Source organism: Drosophila elegans, unplaced genomic scaffold, assembly GCF_018152505.1.
Source record: "Drosophila elegans isolate 14027-0461.03 unplaced genomic scaffold, ASM1815250v1 contig_520, whole genome shotgun sequence".
NCBI lineage: Eukaryota > Metazoa > Arthropoda > Insecta > Diptera > Drosophilidae > Drosophila > Drosophila elegans.
In genome coordinates, this window is record NW_024545903.1 from 3106791 (window position 1) to 3126712 (window position 19922).

Here is a 19922-nt window from a genome sequence, read left to right on the forward strand (position 1 = left end):
GACGCGCACGCGTACGGACGCCGAATAAGAGAGAGAGAGAGAGAGAGCAGCGAAAGAAAGCAGGCGGCGAAAACAGGAATCGGTGGGCAAAGGCAGCAACTACAACAGCAGCAACAGCAGCAGCAGCAGCAGCTGAAGCGGCTGAAGAAGAAGCCGAGCAGACGCCGAATTAGAAATGTTTACCATTTAAGCGACGCCTAATAGAAATACTCTCACGTACTGCTCACTGGCTCTCCTCTCTCCGAACGCGAACGCTCTCCCGCGCTTTAAAGTGAAAGTTTTCCCCACAAAAGTGGCGAAGGTCCGTTATCTTGGCCGCCGTTCGGGCCAAGGCGCAATCAGACAGTCAGACACACGCGGAGCGTTCAGTCGACCGGACGCATGGTCGCTGATATAAGATATACGATACAAGATATAGATACTCGCTTCCAGATACTATATGTGGTGCAGTGTGTTAGTGTTTTGGTGCGAGCAACTGTAAATTCGCAGCTGACCAAAGAAAGTGCGGTCGTCGCAATTAAATTGAATCAAATTGAAATCGGATCGGATCGGAGCTATTAACCACAGTTACAGTTACAACTTAATTCGCGTTCGTTGCCTAAGTCATTCGTTTTTAGCAGCGCGCGCGCTCCGTTACAACACTATTTTCGCACTTACCTGCCCGACTTTTTTGGTGGCGATTTCGAAACACGAAAACGCTGCCAGACGGTCTAGGCCAAGAACTCCCCGCAAGTGTCGTCCGGCCAGCAGCAAACATGTTTAAGTGGGTTACGCCGGCCTCAACGGCGACGTTGTCCCGCTGCACAGAAACAACAATAATAACTAGAGCAACAGCAACGGCAACGAGAACAGCAACGACAACGACAACAACGAGGAGAACAACAAAACCACAACTACTTTCCATCGCTTTAACAAGTTTAATAATAATAGTCGCATCATTTGTGCCGACAACAAGTGGATTTAGATCAATTGAAACGAATGGCGGTAAGTGACAGACCATTTAGCTCATTGACTTGCCCGAATGAGTCGATGGCGATGAAAGGCCTTTCAGCAGCACATAAAGAAGAAAGTTTAGCACACAATAAAATGTAGAATTATGGCAAAGAAATTCAATTTGCCAAATTGCAAGCTCATGTCGCTGCAAATCGAATCGTGTCAGTGGCTTTTGCTGCCTCACTTTGGCTCACTTTAGCCATCCCCTCCGACCGGTGGTTTGGGCTTTCACTCAATGCCTTCTTGGCCTGACCAAGTTGACAATGCTCATGGCAAAAAATACAAAATACAAAAACAAACACGCACACACAATCTATGCCTTTGTGTCAATAAATGAATCAGAAAAACTTTGGCACAGAAAACTGCGGCTGTAGCTGGTGCTAGTGCTTCTCGAATGACTTTCCACACTCCACGCACTTGGCAATTATTTGGTTCGTTTTATGCTACATTACGGCCACAAAGCAGCCACAAAAGACCTCGAGATGTTAGGCACAGACGTCGACTTTCCTTGTGACAGTTTTTACTATTTTACGATCTTACGAGTGGTTAGTGCTGGCTTTCGGCCCGCAGCTCAGCATCCCATTGCCGTTAATTGTCGAGGTCGTTTGGCTGATTTAAAAAGTGAAACAAATTTCTAGAGTACCTGGTTATTAGTTCGCATCGGCCCCAACTTGAGCCCATTCAATTCAGATTGAGCCCAAGTGCCAGCCAACAAAAGACTTGAGGTGCAAACTCATCAGAAAGCCAGACACAATCAAAAGCGGGAAAACAAACTATTTGTGATAATCGGCCCAGTTCCATTTATTGCACCAAAAAAAAAGGTTCAAACTTCTTTGATATGTGAAATTTCACACACCGTTTTCGTTTCTCTAACATCATTAAATTGGTGAAAACATTCATAAGTATGTTGTTAAGATTTTATGGCCCCTATAGAGGAACCTTTAGAAAAACTGAAAGCTGTCTGCAATCAATACTCTTCTTCAAGTTCAAAACTCATATAAAGTGAATCTTTTATTTATGCAGCTTACCCAGCAAAAACCACCTGCAGCAACCAAGTCCTTCCATAAACACTTTAATAGAAACCTTTTCTAAAAAACAAGAGGAGTCATCGTAGTTTGCTGTACCCTTGCAAATAGTATGAGTTACGTCGAATGAATGCATTTTTATTGAGATAAACTTGTCCTTGTTTTTGTTAAGAGCATTCTAAATTTATAATTAAATAAATAATCTTTCTGTAAGAACAACAGGAAATTATTTGAATTTATAATATATGATATTAAATAACGGGGGAGTATAGTAGGAATACGGGAAACCAAATAAGTAAATAAAGTCCCACAGTAATTACGACTTCTTGGGATGCAATGGCTTTTCTTTGAGGTCTTTTCCTCTGCTTGCCTTACCCTATCCCAAAAGGTTTGGGAAAATCTAAGAAAATCATCGAAGAGAAAATCAATACTTCCGCTCGCCAGCAATCGCAGAACTGTGCTGCGTCAGTGAGGTGGAAGTCAGCAAGTGCCAATCATCGGACACATACACACCTGATCATTAGTATGAAACACGTAAAACAATTTTCAATTTCTATTCAAGCGTTGTTTGAACAGAAAGCAAACCAGGAAAGCGGTTCAGGAAAAACGCGTGCGAAATGAAAATGTCTTGGCCAGTTGCCGCAGTAGTGCAGAGCACCACATTGCACACTGCACACTGCACACGGCACACTGCACACTACACACTGCACACTGCACACTGCACTCTGCACACTACACACTACACACTACACAGACTCTGATGGAAGCGTGTGCCAGTTTGCGGCTTTCGTGTCGCTGTCAGTTGTGGCTTTTAGCCATGGCCAAGACTGCCGCTGCACTTGTCGACGCTGCCTGCAGTTGACTTTGCGGTAATTTGAGACTCGGCCTGCGGGAAGGAAGCTGACTTCGATTTCGCCTTCAAGTTGGAGATGGAGTTGGAGTTGGAGCCAAAACCCCCTGCTGTCGATGCTCGACAGCGATGTAATTTCAAGATCACGTTTTTACCGCTGCCCGATCATCGACTTGGTCAATTGTTGCTCCACATAGATCTCGGCATCTCAATCGCTCTCGGCCGACTGTTGCCTGTCGGTTGGCTACTTAAAAATCAATTCATAACTCTTTTCTGCTCGTTTGGCTAATTGTCGTACCCGTTATATACGCACATATACACTCACTCGGCTTCAGATATTCTCAGTTTATGCAAATTACAAAATTTTATAATTCCACATATTTTTCGTCTTTTCCTAACCCCCGACCGACCGTCCGCCCGCCCGCCAGCCACATGCAATTAATGTGAAAGCGACATTTGACTTTCTTCTGGGCCGACAAGAGGGCCAAAACGATTTTCCCACAACCATTTTACACTTCATAAACTTAACACAATCGCATTAAAACTGTGACAGATCATGAACATCGAGTGCCGGGTGAGCATTTCACCTGGGCTAAGTATGGGTTGCACTTCCTACCACCGAGCACCCGAGTGAAACTACAGTACAACTTCGCCAGCAAGAACAAGCTTTAAATTCTTGAATATATCTTTGCAAAAGTAACACATTTAGTCTAGTTTGAATAATTTGTTAAAGATTAATTTCAACTAAAATAAAATTAAGAAAATATAATTTAACTAAACTATATTTATATATTTAGAGAAAGAAAAAACTTCCTATAAAGCTTCTAATATTGTAATTTAGTTTGTTAGAAATTCTAAGGTTTAATTTATTTAAATAGTTGACTATGACTTTTGAAATTCCTATTAGTTTTTCTGGTTACGATCGTTATCAGCAATTGTTCCTAATTTTCCGAGTCACAATCAACCTAGGAGAGATGAGTTTGAGTTACAGATATTCGACTGTAGCGGAGCATGTGAATGGAGTTGAAACAGTAGCTACTGATTTGGTACTCACACACATTTGTTGTCCGCTGACTTATCTTTCAAGCTCATCGGCATTATTTCGAGTGCTACTGCCTTATATCGATGCCGAGCGGCTACAAATTATCGGGCTGTCAGCACCGGCTCGAAGCGAAAGAGTTGTGTTATGGGATGCGCTCGTCGAACAGGAAATAGACGGCAAACTTCGAATTGGTTTTGACATGTTTGGCGGTGAAAGTGAAATTCTCCGCACTGAGCTGGCTTCCGCTGCATGGCCCACACACACACATACACACATTCTTCGGAGCATGGAAATGAACCAAACGCATTAAAGTTTGGCCCGATCTGCGTGCATCCATAAAAACGAATTGAGATTCTGCGACTGCTTCCGCAGACATTGTATGCTCATTGCTGGTGGGTATGGGTATCGATGGTGGGCATTGAAATCGGAATCGGGGCTGTTGCCGAAAATGATGTCATTTATTGCGGCCAGGCAACTTTCACTGCTCATTCACACCGCTTCTTTTTCACAACAGCTCATCGTGTTTGATATGAATTTTCAACAAATTGGCTGGCAAAACGTTTCCCTGTTTGATTTATCTCGCCGCAAACCGTTTGTCACCTGGAAAGCGTTCAATAAGTTTCCCATTGTGCACAATTTTCACCAAATTGAATGTTTCCCTGCCAGCCATTGTCTGGCCGAACAATCGGAGACCCCGAGCATCATGACCTGGCAAAAAGTGACCACCGAAAGAATAACAATGGTAATGCAAACAATTCAAAGTGGTGCACACATGTAACAGTGGCAGCAAACGGGGGCCAAAGTTATACTAGCTATACTACCACCCAGAAAAGATTATTTTCTCTTCTATTCTCTTCTCCAATCCATTGCAAAACACTGGTGGTGTTACTAGAACCTGTTCCAGGTGAGTCGAGCTGAACCCAGATGAGCTGGACTCGTGGTTGACACCGTGTGATTACCTTTCTTATTACGGCCAGCAAAGCGAGCCAACAGCGCTGCCCACGTGAGAAGTGCCCAAGTTATGCCATCAACAAATGTGGAGTGTTACCCACAAAAGTAAAGCATAAAGCAATTTGTATTTATGGTCTTGTAGCTGCTAAACTGACCGCATTCGACTGCTTGGCTAAGCAAACAAAAGACCTGGCTTGTAAGCCCAAAGCCAAACCGCATAAAATATTACAATTCTATTAGATATTAAACATATAGTCAAGACAAAATATATTAATTGATTTTGTCAGATTAATAATTAGTTTTTAAAAATATTAAATACCATTTAGTACATGTTGTGCTCACTAAAGCTTGTTTTATTTTAATAATTTACTTTATTACCTCTCTAATTTTTTCTATAACAACTTAAATCTAAAATCATAAAAGTAAAACAATTATTAAAATTTTTTTTAAAGCGGATAATTGTTGATGATGATTGAAGTAAATAATTTTTAAATTGACACTTGCGCATCTCTGATGATGATTGTCTTAAAATCATTCTGGTTTGGCCAGTGGAAAATTACGGTTTCCATTAGAATTGCATGCGTAAAATTCGTACCTACACCTGTGGCCACGACACTAGTGCCAGTTCCAGTTTCAGTACCAGTGACTGTGTGTGCGAGCGGAGACAGACAGCCAGGCACTTGCACATTCACTGTTAGCTTTACCGGTCTTTTCGGTCGCCCGTCGCCGCAATTTTATTTGGGTCACTGTTACAATTTTACACTATGGAAACTGGTGGCCACTAGCCATTGGCCATTGGCCACTGGACACTGGGAATGGGAATTGAAATCGGAATGGGAAGACACTGGTGTGCTCACGCTCGGATGCTGATGCTGTGGCTGTGTGCCCAATTCGCAGCGGCGACACCCAAGCAGATCGGAGCAAATCGATGGAAATTGTAGACGCTCGCTGATCGGTGCGACTTTCAAATCCAATTTTATGTAATTCAAGGTGGGCTGCCCAAGCTCGGGAGTGAGTTCGCGTGCAAATCGGTTATAGTCGGTCCTAGTTATATAGCGCATGCCACAGTCCAATTCGCAGAGAGCGTAGTAGAGCATGCAGCGGGTAATGTTTATGCTGATGCTGATACCCATACCCATATCCATACCCATACCCAAACAATTCAATTACAATGCGATTAATGGGTATGTTCGGTTGCAGATCGGCTGCCATATGGAGTGGTATGCGTGCCAGGCCCAGCGACTTCGGAATCGGATAACCAAATATGCTGTTTAAGCCGAGAAAGGTCAAGACTCGGAAAGAAACTTTCCATTTCTCTCACGCAAAGCGGGAAATCTTCTTGCGTGATGACATCGCGGAACAGAGCGCTTGAGAAAGATATTTTTTTTAGCAACGCACAGCCGCACGTAAAGGCCATTAAAATTAATAAAAAGCCAACATTAAACAAAGGCAAAAAATAACAGATAGCATAAAACCTTCAGTAAACTGCACTCGCCACTCTCGCTTCCACCATCCAAAGTCATAATTAGTAGCCCAAATCAAGCGATTCATGAAAAGTAAACAGTTTTTCTTCGCTTTTGTGTAGGAAAAGTGAAATTAAGTTGGAATGAATGAAAAGATTTTTTATGCTAATTCCATGAAAAGTGACATTGGTTATTTTTTCCACTTCGCCGCCATCGTCCGCTGGTCATTAGATGGGGCCTTTCTGCAGTCAATAAATCGTTAGGGAATTTTTTTTTCCTGTCAATAGTAAGAGTTTCTCTAATTAATTTGTACCAGGGTAAATGAAAGGAGATAAAAGAAATAATTTATACAATTTAAATGTATCAATGTGTTCTCTCCAAAAATATTTATGCCTTTATTAAAGACATCTTTTCTTAAGAAAGAATTAAAAAATTTCAGAATCCTTTTTTAAAACTTGTCTTTAATTATTTATGATAACCAGTTTGAATTTATAGTTTATTTTTGTGTCTGGCTAATCGAACACTTCGATTCTTCGATTTCACTTAACTGGTGTTAATATCGTGTGCCAATGTAGTCCAAGAATATTTAACACTTTCACAACGCAATTAGAGCAAGATTCGTTAAAGGCAAAACTGGCCAAGATCCAAGATGCCCGATTCCGAACCCACTGTGATCTGTGAAACACGTGGAGTTGCATGTTGCGGCAAGAAAGTTTTTTTTTTAATTTTTATTTTATTTTTTTTTTTTTTTAGATTTTTGCAGTCTTGGGCTAATTGATCGATAATAATTTTCCATTTACCGTTAAAGCGCCTCGTTTGTTTACATTCTTTGGAGTCCGGCACGTCGAACGGTCGGAGATCGGGCATGAAAACAAGTTCTACGAAATCTCTGAGCTGAGCAGAGCCGAGCCGAGCAGAGTAGCTCTCTTCTCGGATCTTAGCCAGCATCAGCATCAGCCTCAGCCTCAGCAGCATGGTCATGATTTAATTAATTTCCATTCCATGGCTTTGCGCATAAATTTCACTGCACGGACGACAGCACAGCCGATAACTGTTCCGTTGGCCAAAAAGCAGTATATAATATACATAAGCCATATAGAGAAGTCAAGCCACTGCCACTGCCCCAAGGGCCAAGTGACACACTGGGGGCATGCAACCGACTCAGAATTCGGCTATTGGGCCAATTTTCTTGGATGATTAATGGCATTGCCACCAACAACAAGAACAACTTTGATACGACTTTTTGTTGGGAAGACAAACTTGTTATCTCATTTTGCAGCTGCTTCCTCCGTTCGTATTTTTTTCCGATCTTTTTCCCCCTTTATAATAAACACCGAAAAATGTTTTAAAGCGGCGCGAAATTATTCAGGCGTTTGACACACTTTCGTTCGGTGTGTTGTGTGTTCGGTGTTCAGTGTTCAGTGTTCAGTGTTCAGTGTTCAGTGTTCAGTGTTGAGGTGTGTGTGTTGTTTTCAGCCGGCTGGTTGTTGCTCTGGCTGTTTTTCTCAGGTGCGATTGCGATGCTGTAACCTATTTTGCATGCGCCGCCTGCGATTATGGGACTGCAGCGCGCGTTGACTTGATTTTCTCGATCCAACAATTAGGGTCAGAGGATTGGCGGATTATAATCAGTAAGCCGCAAGAAGGCTCTTCAAAACACACGTATTTGTATGCGGCAAATGGCAGGTGCGGTGTCGTCTCTAATAGGGGCGTGCCTGAGAATTCTCAGCCTATTAGATTTGAGACACCCAAAAGTGTTAGTGTAATCTCCACAGGAAACGTTTCATTTTACAGTAGGTATCCAGTAAATTCAAAGCCCTAAAAAGTGTTTTACTTATATTCGTATTTAAAACAATTCTTACAAAATCAACAGTAGAGGTATTTATTTACAAATTTATTTATTTCAACTTTAAGTTAGTTTAAAAAAACTTTAATTTTTTTTTATACTTTTAGTAAACAAAAAATGATGACCTAATTTTCAAGATTCGGCTTGAATGAACATTTTTGTCTTCACTCAAAATCTTTTTTATAACTTTATCAAGAGGTTCAGAAATATATTTTACTGTTACTTCTTCTAAGACAATATGTATTTATAAGACTAGAGTTATAAACGCATTGTGTTAAAAAAAATTTTGTTTAAGATTAAAAAAGATTTTAGTTTTGTATCATTTATGCAAAAAGTAAGCATGTTTCAACTAAACTTTGCTAAGTGTAAAGAATTTTTAAATAAATAAATATGCACAACCTTACGTTTTTTATTAATCAGAAAAGTTGTTATAGTGAAGCTCCACTGTGTGGGCGTGCTCGTAAAGCTAAAATTTTTAGGGTAACTTTCAAACTGCATAATCATGTACTACAACATTCAATTTGCTCGGGCTAGATCAAATAAATTATGTTAAACTGCATAATTATCGCCGGTTGGTCGTGCTGCCTGCCATACTTCATTAAGTCGGCCCCAGGTTGGTAATTAATTCATTGAATCCGCAAGCCGAGTTTGAAGTCTCTTGGGAGCTCTGTTAGCCTTGGCAGACGGTACTACCAATGTGCCTCAGCCTCTGTTAGGGCCAATGATTCTGTTAATCGGCTCTTTCTTTAGAAACAAGAGCCTTTGTTTTGGCCCAACTCCAGACTCGCAACCGCCTGCGGCCTTTTCTCACGTCTCTTCGCCGACTCTCTTTCGGTCCGTGTTTGCGCCCGCTTTTAACGATTTGCGGAAGAATACTTAAGAGCACTTAAGTGTCTAATCGTAAAAACGCGAAATGTCTGCAAATAATAAAGCTGCAAAAAACATTATTGTTATTTTATTAGTAGACGCCACAAAAAAACGAAATCGCCTTTGAGAGATGAATGGGCCGAGCGAAAATAGAGATAGAAATGGAGAAAAGGCGATGGAGAAACACTATCACTTTTACTCAATTATGCATGTATGAAGATATTTTGACTGCTATTCTAATGGAGGCTTTTGCACTACTTTTTCACTACCTCTACCCCCAAACACTTGACTTCGCAGTACTCTGATTTACTTTCACTGACGCTACGTGTCCGGCATACTCTCAAAATCTTGGCTTGAGTCATGATGATTGCCTCCATTTCGTGGGCCGTTCCCTGCAATTTCGGTTTCGTTACCTTCTGATTTTCATTTAATTAGCAGTAAACTAATTGCCAGTAAGCCTCCGAAACTAGTTCGTTGGCCGTGTTTGCACTGGGCTCTCTTATGCTCCAATTTCACGACCAAACATTGACACAGTCCCAGTCCGCGTTGCGGATTGGGGTCGCCACCAGTCGCAAGTGGAGCGTCCGCGAGGTGTTAATTTGTCAGCACAAACCCGTCAGAAGTCGGTGGCCACTGCTTTCCCACTTTTGGTTTAATTGCTGCCAAAATCAATTTCGTTCCAAATGTCAGGAGGCGCGATTTAATTGATTCTCTTTCGAGGACTTTAAACGCCGGTCGTACTCTCTATAACCACATACACTGCACGAACGACTTTTGGAACCTTGTTTTTAAAATTCGAATTTCTATTTTTTTTGACTTTAAAAAGAAACCACCACAAAGTACTTTACTATTAACTCTTAACTTAATTACTCTACTTACTTAATTATTAACTCTATTTCTTTTAAATTATTTCCCCATTCGAAGCAATTAAATGTATTTTTTGATTGAAAATATTCTATATTATAATAATTAAAAGTACTTGCAATTAGAATTATACTTTATTACTAACTTTCTTTCTATTTAATTATTTCCCCATTCGCAGCAATTATCTTTATTTATTACGCCGTATACATAATGATTTCAGAGGATCATTAAAAACGAAGCGTTCTAGTTCTTTTTAAATACAACTAAAATATAATTATTAATTTTAACGATTATTAAATGGGTTTTAAGGCAGTAAACAATTTTTAACAACCGATAAATCTAAATGGGGAAATTGCTGTCAATAAACTTAAGAGCAAGATAATTGAACCATGCAAACAAAATAAATTTATTACAGAAAATTGGTACCTATGTTTATATTTGAAGGTTATTTCAAATAACAATGGGTATGTATTTATATTTGTCTATTTTAAGAATAGACTTCCGAAAGGGTTTTACACCCAGAGTAAGTCCGAGCCAGCCTTTCTCCATTTCTTTCAGACTGCCTGTGGTTGCTGTCGTCATTTGGCAAATGAGGTGTAAAACCACTCAAGTGCATTGCCCACACCTGGGCCGCAGATGAACTTTGACACGGCAAGTGGCTGTGGCTATGTGAGTTGGTAGTTCGTTGGTAGTTGGGCTGCGATACCGACCAGGGCCACTTTCACTTGCCGGTTTTCGAGTGGCCTTTTCAGTGGGTTTCTTGGCTTTGCTTTACTGCCCACAAGAACGGGGAAAATATGGCCGCTGTTAATTGAGTTTATAGGCCTTATAGTTGATGTTTGTGTAGCGGCTGCTGTTGATGTTTGGCCCAAGGTTGTTCCTCACAATTAGCACTGAAAAGAGCAATTATATGGATGGCATTTGTGCGACATTTGTGCGGCATTGATGCGTTCGCTCAATGTTGTCACTTTCATTTAAGGAATTTCCCACATTTTCACTACCCCCGCCAGCTATAATCCAATTAACTACAGTTGAGCGAAAAGAGATGCCTGAATGACATGTTAATTAAACTTTGGCCACGGGGAATTTGACAGTTGGCTTTCAGATTATTGGCAAGCGAAATCTGTTTGAAAGTCTATGTAGGCAAACTGAAATCGAATCTTTAATTGAGCTAACCCCAAACCCATTGTACGAACTTGTTGGAAAATTTATGCATGCTGAGCTGACAATCAGTACACAAACTCTAGAAAGCCAAAAACAGGCTGTTGAAATATATTTGTTTGACTTGTACGCCACAAAATATTTGGGTTTTAACAAACATTTTCGGAATTTTCTTCTTTAAATCAGGGACCGAATTAATAATGTTTTTAAACAAACAAATCATGGCCGCAGAAAGCCAATACAATATTTAGGCATAAAAGTTTTGAAATGTAGTAAAATGTTTTTTTTCTTTTTTAACGTGATAATAATTATTTTTTTAAGTGTTATGTTATGTTATTTTAACTCAAGAAAAATGTTTTATATTGCGATTACAAAAAAATTTACAATGCGAAAGTAGAACTCACAGAATAATCATTATTTCTGGCAATGAAATAAAAACTCAAAAAATATCCCTTAAAAAAATGACTGCTTAAATAATTATTAATATGAAAAATTAAATTAAAATTATGATTTTTTTTTATAAAGTGTATAATTTTTGAATAAAGTGTATAATGGTCGCTTACTAATAATTTTCCGTTTCGTTTACAGCCAACGGTCGCAAGCTGTTTGGTGGCTACCGCATCACCCCGAAGCACTGCAGGGCCACCAAAACGTTGCCCAGTTCGGATCCGCGGGCCAATGGACCCACCATCTGCATGTTCAACCATGAGTGCGCCCAGCGGGGCGGCGAGGTTGTGGGCGCCTGCATGGATGGCTTCCTCTTCGGAGCCTGCTGCCAGATTCCGCCCACCCACGAGTTGGCCAGCACGCTGATCAACGAGGCCCAGAACGCCTATTTCCAGCAGCACCAGCAGCAGACGAAGCTCCAGCAGGCAGCAGCCCAGTCCTCCTTCGAGAGCTACGGCGAGCAGCAGCAGCAACTGCTGAGTGAGGAGCAGGTGTCCCAGCAGCCGTCGCAGAGCATCTACGATCAGCAGAACCTGGACAAGGTGTACCAGCAGCTGGGCAGCAGCAGTAGCATCAGTCCACCCAGCGGCGCCTATGGAGATGAGCCCCAGCAGCAGCAGGAGCAGCTAGAGGATCAGCCGGAGTCGGAGGCACCCGCCTACTCCAGCAGCAGTGCTTCCACGGAGACTTCCACCCAGTCGCAATCCTCCTCCTCCAGTGTGGAATTCGAGCAGGAGCCTTCGCAGCAGGCCGACATCTCCAGTGATCAGACCACCCAGGAGATCACCAAGCAACCCGTTCAACCCGTTCAACCACCCATCCAACCACCCATCCAACCACCCAACTTCCATGTGCACAAGCATTCCGTGACGATCAACTCACCATCGTCGCCGCCCCAGAACGATGACTTTGTGATGCAGGTGCTGAGCACATTGCCGCCAGAACATGCCGACGACCATCACGTGGTCTTCACCACCGAGGTGCCCATGAAGATAGCCAGCGGTTTGCAGGATCAAACGAGCTCCGAGTCCAACTCCTTCGAAGAGGTTTCCTCAACGCCAGCGGCCACCCAAAAACCCAAGACAAAGCCCACCCAGAAGATGACTCAGAAGCCCACACAGAAACCCACTCCGAAGGCTACTCAGAGACCCAAGCCGAAACCCGTTCCCCAATTGGCGGAGAGCATGAAGCGACCCGTCCAGCAGGCGAAACCCAAGCCGAATCCCAAGCCAGTCCAGACTGCTGCCAACAATCATCATCATAACCATTTGATCCTGGATGGCGGAGAGTTCACGCACAGTGACATCACCCACCCCGGAGCAGATGCCGATCTCGTGGAGGATCTGCAGTTCTCAACAGGATATGGACCGCAGCCTGTGTACGCGGAACCACCAAAGCAGCAGCAGCAGCAGCAGCCGCAACAACAAGAGCAGAGCTACATCTCCTCCAGCACAAGTGCCAAGCGTCCAACGACGGGTCAGAGTAGCCCCACCACTGTTTCATCGATCACCACCCATGTGGACTCCATCGAGTCGATCATCCTGCAGCTGAACAACACCAGTCATGGGCCCAGCTACAATGTGGTGAGCCAGCAGACTCCCTCCTACGGCTATCCTGGCGTGGGAGCAGTCCACACTGAGCCAGCCACCCAGCCGCCCACTTTCTACAACGAGGACAACGAGGCCGAGAAGGTTCAGGAGCAGGACTCACAGTCGGACTATGGCTACTCCACCACGGTAAACTACGAGCCATCGTATGACAAGGTTTCGAATGAGCAGGATGCGTCGGCATCGGTCAGTCAGTCCGCTGAGATGCCCACCGCTCGTCCTGGCTACGGAGAGGATGTGTCCGCCGTTCTGGAGGATCACACGCTGCCGGCCAATGGCTACCACGATGCTATGGCTCCAGTTGCTCCGCAGACCTCCGAGTTCAACAAGATGCCCGTGATGGGCATTGCCTATCCCGTGGACATGTCCTACATGGAGGAGGAGGAGAATTCGCCGGCCACCGCGGCTGGCTATGGCCAGGCCATAAGCAGTGACTCCTACGAGGCCAGCACCGAGTCCACCTACCAGAAGCTCTCCACCGTCCAAACGGAGGAGCCACAGCCAGTGCCCACCTACGTGCGTCCCACCACCAATGCCAACAAGCAAAATCGCCCGGTGGCCTCGTACATTGGAATGGTGACCATGCAGCAGTACAGCCCACGTCCGCAGACCAGTGGAAATGCTGACTATCAGGCCCAAGTGCCCGCCGAAGTGTCCGTATCCTCGCACACCACCAAAGTCCAGGAGCAGTACGACGAGACCTCCAATGTCTACCAGCAATCGGAGACCACCTCCGGCTATGTAGCCCCACCAACTGCTGCTCCGCCGGCAGCACAGCGTCCTCAATATGACGCTGTGCCGGAAGATGCATCCTCGGAGCGACCCGTTTTGGTGACGGCCAGTCCGACCAGACCGCGCCCCAAACCCATTACCAAGCGACCTGCCGTGAAGAGACCCATCAGCGGGGAGAACACCAAGAAGAAGCCCCAGCCGCAGCCAAGTGCTGGTGCCTACAACCAGGACAAGATCAGCGAGCACAGCAGCACGAGGAGGCCGGTGTCCAGTGGATACGACAATGTGCCCGAGTCCCCCATCACGCACATTCAGATCAAGAAGCCAGCAGTTGATCATCACAAGGAGCAGGAGCAAACGGGCTACCCCAGGCCAGCCAGTGGAGTGTACGAACAGACCACCGCGGCATCTGCTCCGCCAGCTGCTCTGCCAGCTGCTCTGCCAGCTGCTCCATCGCTCAGCTACGACAAGCCAGATGCCCCAGCCAGCCAGTATGACCAGCCATCGGCTCCATCCGTCGGCTACGATCAGTTGGCGCCGATGCCATCGCTCAACTACAACGAGGAGCACGTGGCCAGTTCGCCGGGTAGAAAGCCGTCGACGGGCAAGCCCGTGTCCACCAGCTATGTGACCGGACCCAGTACCCCGCGACCACCGGCCACCGTTGACTATCACTACGACAATGTGCCGCCTCTGTTCATGGCCGACGACAAGCTGGACGCCTTCATCCAGAGCACGGCGGAGAACATTGTGGGCTCCACGCCGGGTAACTATCAGCCCCCGCTGGTGGCCACCGCCTCGACGCCCATCTACGCCCACAGACCAACAGTCAGTGGGAGCTATGGCCACAAGAAGCCCGGCTTCGTGCAGATCAATGGAACACCCAAGCCACCCAGACCCACGGTTCTCATTACGCCCAAGCCCACGACCATCAATCTTCTTACCTACACCTCACTGAGTGACGACAGCAACAAGCTGGCCACCAGCACGGGAGCGTATGTGACCGGCCGACCAGGAGCGCAGGGTGTGGGTTCCAACGATTTTGAGGATCCCGGCTACTTTGGCAGCAGCCCAGTGCATGCGGCCTTCACCCAGTCCACCACAGAGGCCATCTATGCAGTGCCCTCCGACGACAAGCCGGCGTTCCCTGGCTACTTTGGGCCCACGCCCTCGTACCCCGCCTTCTCCGTTCCGGGCGAGAAAGTGGGTCAGAACGTGGTGGAGGAAACCTACACGTCACCCAATGACTTTGTCAACTTCCCGCCGGTGAGGAACCCCAATCTGAACATGTCCGCCGCCGCCTCCAGTGCAGTGACCAGCGATCTGGACCTCTCCACTCCCGCCTTCGTGGAGGATGTGGTGCTGAAGGACAAGATGCACACGCTGGTGCACAAGCTGGTGGCCTCGCTGCAGGGTAACTTCGAGGCCCTGGCCGACATGATCGATGAGCCGGGTAGTAATAAGACGGTGGTCACCTACCAGGCCGGAGCAGGAGGAGCTGGAGGAGCAGGAGGAGCAGCCAAGCCCGTGAAGGTAGCAACCACGCGCAAGCCCGTGAGGATAGCCACCACAACCAAGCCAAAGGTCACCACCAAGAAGCCCGTGTCCCGGGTCACGACCAAGGCGCCCAACAAGAAGACCTCCGCCGTCAGCAGCACCACTCGCAAGCCCGTAACACGTCGCACCACCGTGGCTGCCAAGGTGACCACCACAACGCGGAAGCCAGCGACCAAGAAGCCAACCCGCCGGGTGAGCAGCACCGTGAAGACCACTACCGAGAGCTCGGCTCGTCCGGCGGACGATGAGATCGTGGACGAGGAGGACGAAGAGGACGTCAATCCCAATCCCAGCGACAACGAGATCGACCAGGGCGCCACGCTCAGCTCTTACGGCGGAGCCAACGGACGGAAGATTCGTAAGTGTGGACTGAATGTAGCATGGACTAGCATGGACCCGAAACAACTGTCTTTCTCTCTCTATTTCTTGTTCTCTCACCTGCCCTTCACCTGTTCCTAACCCCTCATGCACTTAACCCCACGCTTCCTCAAACCTAATCCTCCATTGCATTTTTGACTGATCCGAAATTTATAGCGCGTCGCAAGCACAAGCGGCGCAACCAGAAATCCACTTAGCCGATTCCCGAAAAGAGAAAAATCCCTCCTAGTTTTACTGACCCCCATTCCAATTCCACTCCCATTCCCATTCCCACTCCATGAAATTGTCCCATCAGTTCTATGCTTCCCCCCAGCTCTCAGACTCGACTTCTCGAACACTCCCCACTCCTAACCTCGCATTTCACTCCCCATCAACAGAGTGCGGTGTGCGGCCCCATGTCAAGTCCGGCCGCATCGTCGGCGGCAAGGGCTCTACCTTCGGCGCCTTCCCCTGGCAGGTCCTCGTCCGGGAGTCCACCTGGCTGGGCCTGTTCACCAAGAACAAGTGCGGCGGCGTCCTAATCACCAGTCGCTACGTCATCACCGCCGCCCATTGTCAGCCCGGGTAAGATATTCATTGCAGTCTCGGATTGGATGGTACTTAAATCGTTCTGATTTCCCCCTCCTCTACAGCTTCCTAGCCTCGTTGGTAGCTGTTATGGGTGAATTCGACATCTCCGGTGATCTGGAGAGCAAGCGGTCTATCACGAAGAATGTGAAGCGTGTCATCGTTCACCGGCAATACGATCCGGCCACGTTCGAAAACGATCTGGCCCTGCTGGAATTGGACAGTCCAGTGTCGTTTGATACACATATTGGTAAGTGAAGTATAGAGATAATAAAAGTGGCGCCCATCAAGGGATCGCATAAATTAAGGATTTTCATTCCATTTAAATGAAACACAATATACATTTTGTAAAACTAAATTAGACCTTAAAATGAAAAAAAGAAATTAACTAACTTTAAGAATATTTGGCGCCCGAGCAGGGACCGAATTAAGTTCAGTTTTTCATCGAACCAAAACATCGATTTCTAAAGACCAAAAGTTCCATTAAAAATTGTCCATCTTTAACATTGTTAATTTGAGTATTTATTTTCCTCCTTTGCAGTGCCCATTTGCATGCCTAACGACGTTGCGGACTTCACTGGACGCATGGCCACCGTGACCGGCTGGGGACGCCTCAAGTATGGCGGCGGAGTGCCATCCGTTTTGCAGGAGGTTCAGGTAGGCACTCTCAGCCATCACAATCTGCTTTGAAACACAAACTAACCCGGGGCCAATTTAAATTAGGTGCCGATTATCGAGAACAGCGTTTGTCAGGAGATGTTCCACACTGCTGGCCACAACAAGAAGATTCTCAACTCCTTCCTGTGCGCCGGCTATGCCAATGGGCAAAAGGACTCTTGTGAGGTAAGTTTTGCGATGTATCCAAAAATTCAAGCATATATTATTTGTGGTTCATTTAAAATTAGTAAAACTATAGTTTCGTCTGCTTTAAGTACCAACCATTAAAAATATTTTGGAATATTAGTGATCTATAGAGGAGTTATTTTAAAAATATTTATTTTTTATTTTTCTGATACTTCTTAAAATGTTTAATATTCGTAACTCCATAGGAGTAGTAAATCAAACATTTATATTTTTATCTTTCTACTACTACTTAAAAAAAACATTTGATAATCAATGCAGTTCGACAGATGGCGCCACCTAAGCCACGATTGTTTTGTGGGGCTTTAGTTTCGAAAAGTTGGGAAACACGACTTTAACGTTCCATATGGTTTTATAAATTTAAATTACTGTCTCCCACTATTGCAATGTTTTTAAATGGACTCTAATCTCTTCCATTTTTCCTGCAGGGTGACAGTGGTGGTCCGCTGGTGTTGCAGCGCCCCGATGGACGCTACGAGTTGGCCGGAACCGTGTCCCACGGCATCAAATGTGCGGCGCCGTACCTGCCCGGCGTCTATATGCGCACCACCTTCTACAAGCCCTGGCTGCGCAGCATAACGGGCGTGAAATAAGGTGGAGGCGACATCGGCATCCACAGCCTTCATGGAAGCAGTGACCCCGAGGTGGCCAAGTAGCTGCTGGGGAATGAGCAACAAGTGTAAATAGAACGTAGAGTTTTAAGAGTCGTGGACAGAAGCGTGAGAAGAGTTGGCTTAACTTTTTTGAAACGTCGCATTTTTCGAATCCTGCCCCCCAAACCCTTCTCCTACCATGCTACCATCATTTCATTAGCTTAATTGAAAATCAACTGCAGCAACTTCAAGCGAAATGCGCTGGGAATTTCCGAATTCTCAGATTCTGATATTTTGTTTGAGCAGGCTGTAGGTTCCGTTTCTTTGAGTACGCGTGCCTAACACTTGTAGAGTCTGAATGAGAATTACGCTAATTGCAAGCCGTATGCTTAAGAAATATTTATTCTAGTTCTAAGCCTATTTATTTGACTATTTATTTATTTATGTGGCGAAACGAAACGATTTGTGCGTTTGATTCAACTAAAAAAATTGTTATTTTCATAGGCAAATTGTTGTTATGTTCAAATGAAAGCGAGAGCAAATGTTTTTAGTTCAATTGAATTTACTAATTTATCGATTTATTACATTAATTTTTTTATCTAATTACGTTTTATGTTAATTGTTAAGCGAACGAACAAATCGAAAAGAGATCGAAATAAACGAAATAAATATTAATATAAATAATACAATGGGTTTGTTATTTGACATTTCAAAATTTAAAAATTTTAAGTAGTCGGACTTTTAAGAGAAGTAAGTTTCATGTCTGCATTTCAGCATTAAAGTGTGCTTATTTTACGACGCTCGCCGTCAGTTCCATAAAAATAAAACAAAAGCAATGGAATTCTAGATATATTCTGACACGGTAGCCTTGATGCAATTTCCGCCCCACGAAACACAGTTTACATCTTTCTGAAAATTGCCACAGCACTCAGCCAGCACCTTTCCCCGCATTCGGAAATTTCAATGTGCCAGTCCGTGAGTTTCTGCTCTAGCATCACCAGGTGCCAACGCTACAGGTAAATATAAAAACAAGGTTTACACTCTTAGCTTTATTCTCTTGCCAGCGTCTTGCTAGCTATGATTTTGCCATCTATAGGTCGCTTCAGAAAATCAATCAGTTTAAGACTTTATTTTATGACCAACTACCAAACTACTTGATTAAAACAAAAGGCGAAGAATCTAACCATCAATATTAAGTATCTGCCACTGCACAACTAAAACCCTTTGGGAATTACAGCATCGTAGGAGTGACTTTACCACTAAGAGTTTATAATGATAGTCAATCAGATATGTAGGCAAAATGACTATTGCATTATACAAGAATAGTGGCTCGCGGCTCTATTATTAAAACCAATTTATTTTTCAGCTTTAAACATTTTTACGCAAAAAAATTTCATTTTTCGAGCATGTGAGAACGTAAGTTTTTTTCTGTGTAGGAATTTTATAGAAGAGAAACTTTACTCTTCCAGGAAAAACTCAATACAAACGTTACAAAGCAGCTTACACGCTTTAGAAATTTGAAACGAAAATGTTTTTAATTAAAACTAAAGTTTCTTTCCAGAAAAAGTAATATTTTTTTGGGGCCAACAAAAAATATGTTTATTGTAGCTTAAATTAAGAATGCCAAAATTAAGTTAAATGCTAAGAATTTATATTATTTAGTATACCAGAAAGCAGCTAAAAAGACGAAAGGTTAATTTAATGCAACTCATACAGCATTTTCAGAGTAATCTTGTCCAACAAAAATATAAATTTATTACAACTGCTACGGGTGCACCCCCACTTAGCCACATTCCATTCAACCGCAAATGCTCTAATTGGGTAAAATCATTTGCATATTGAAAGCTGAGAGCTAAGGGAGCAGTGGGGTGCGTGGCATGGACACAGAGTTCTCATTATCCTGATGCAAGAAATGTCCTAGAGGGAAGGCTCTTTTCATCTCGATTTGGCTGGCCAGTTGCATGTTTTTCGTCAAACAGATTTGCCTGCAGGATCCCTTGTTGGTTTCATTGGGTGAGATGTGCTCATTAAATTTGCACTGCTACCACAAATCACAGTGACGTCATGGCCAAAAAATTCAACGTCTTATTACACATATAGAAGCAGGATTCCTGGAAG

The 19922-nt window shown here is 44.4% G+C and overlaps 1 protein-coding gene across 2 annotated transcripts; it reads left to right on the top strand.

Annotated features, from left to right (window-relative positions):
* Positions 1-18481, top strand: LOC108149899 (serine protease filzig). Of its 2 annotated transcripts, XM_017277800.2 has the most exons (7): positions 1-984; positions 11651-15763; positions 16161-16347; positions 16416-16600; positions 16892-17007; positions 17074-17193; positions 17640-18481. In XM_017277800.2, exons 1-7 carry the CDS (start codon positions 756-758, stop codon positions 17802-17804), a joined length of 5115 nt encoding a protein of 1704 aa, XP_017133289.1. In that variant the 5' UTR covers positions 1-755; the 3' UTR covers positions 17805-18481. The 2 variants fall into 2 exon arrangements, with proteins under 2 accessions (XP_017133289.1, XP_017133290.1); XM_017277801.2 differs by lacking the exons at positions 16161-16347; positions 16416-16600; positions 16892-17007; positions 17074-17193; positions 17640-18481 and adding an exon at positions 15940-16142 and having other exon boundaries at positions 2-984.
* Positions 18482-19922: the final 1441 nt, after the last annotated feature.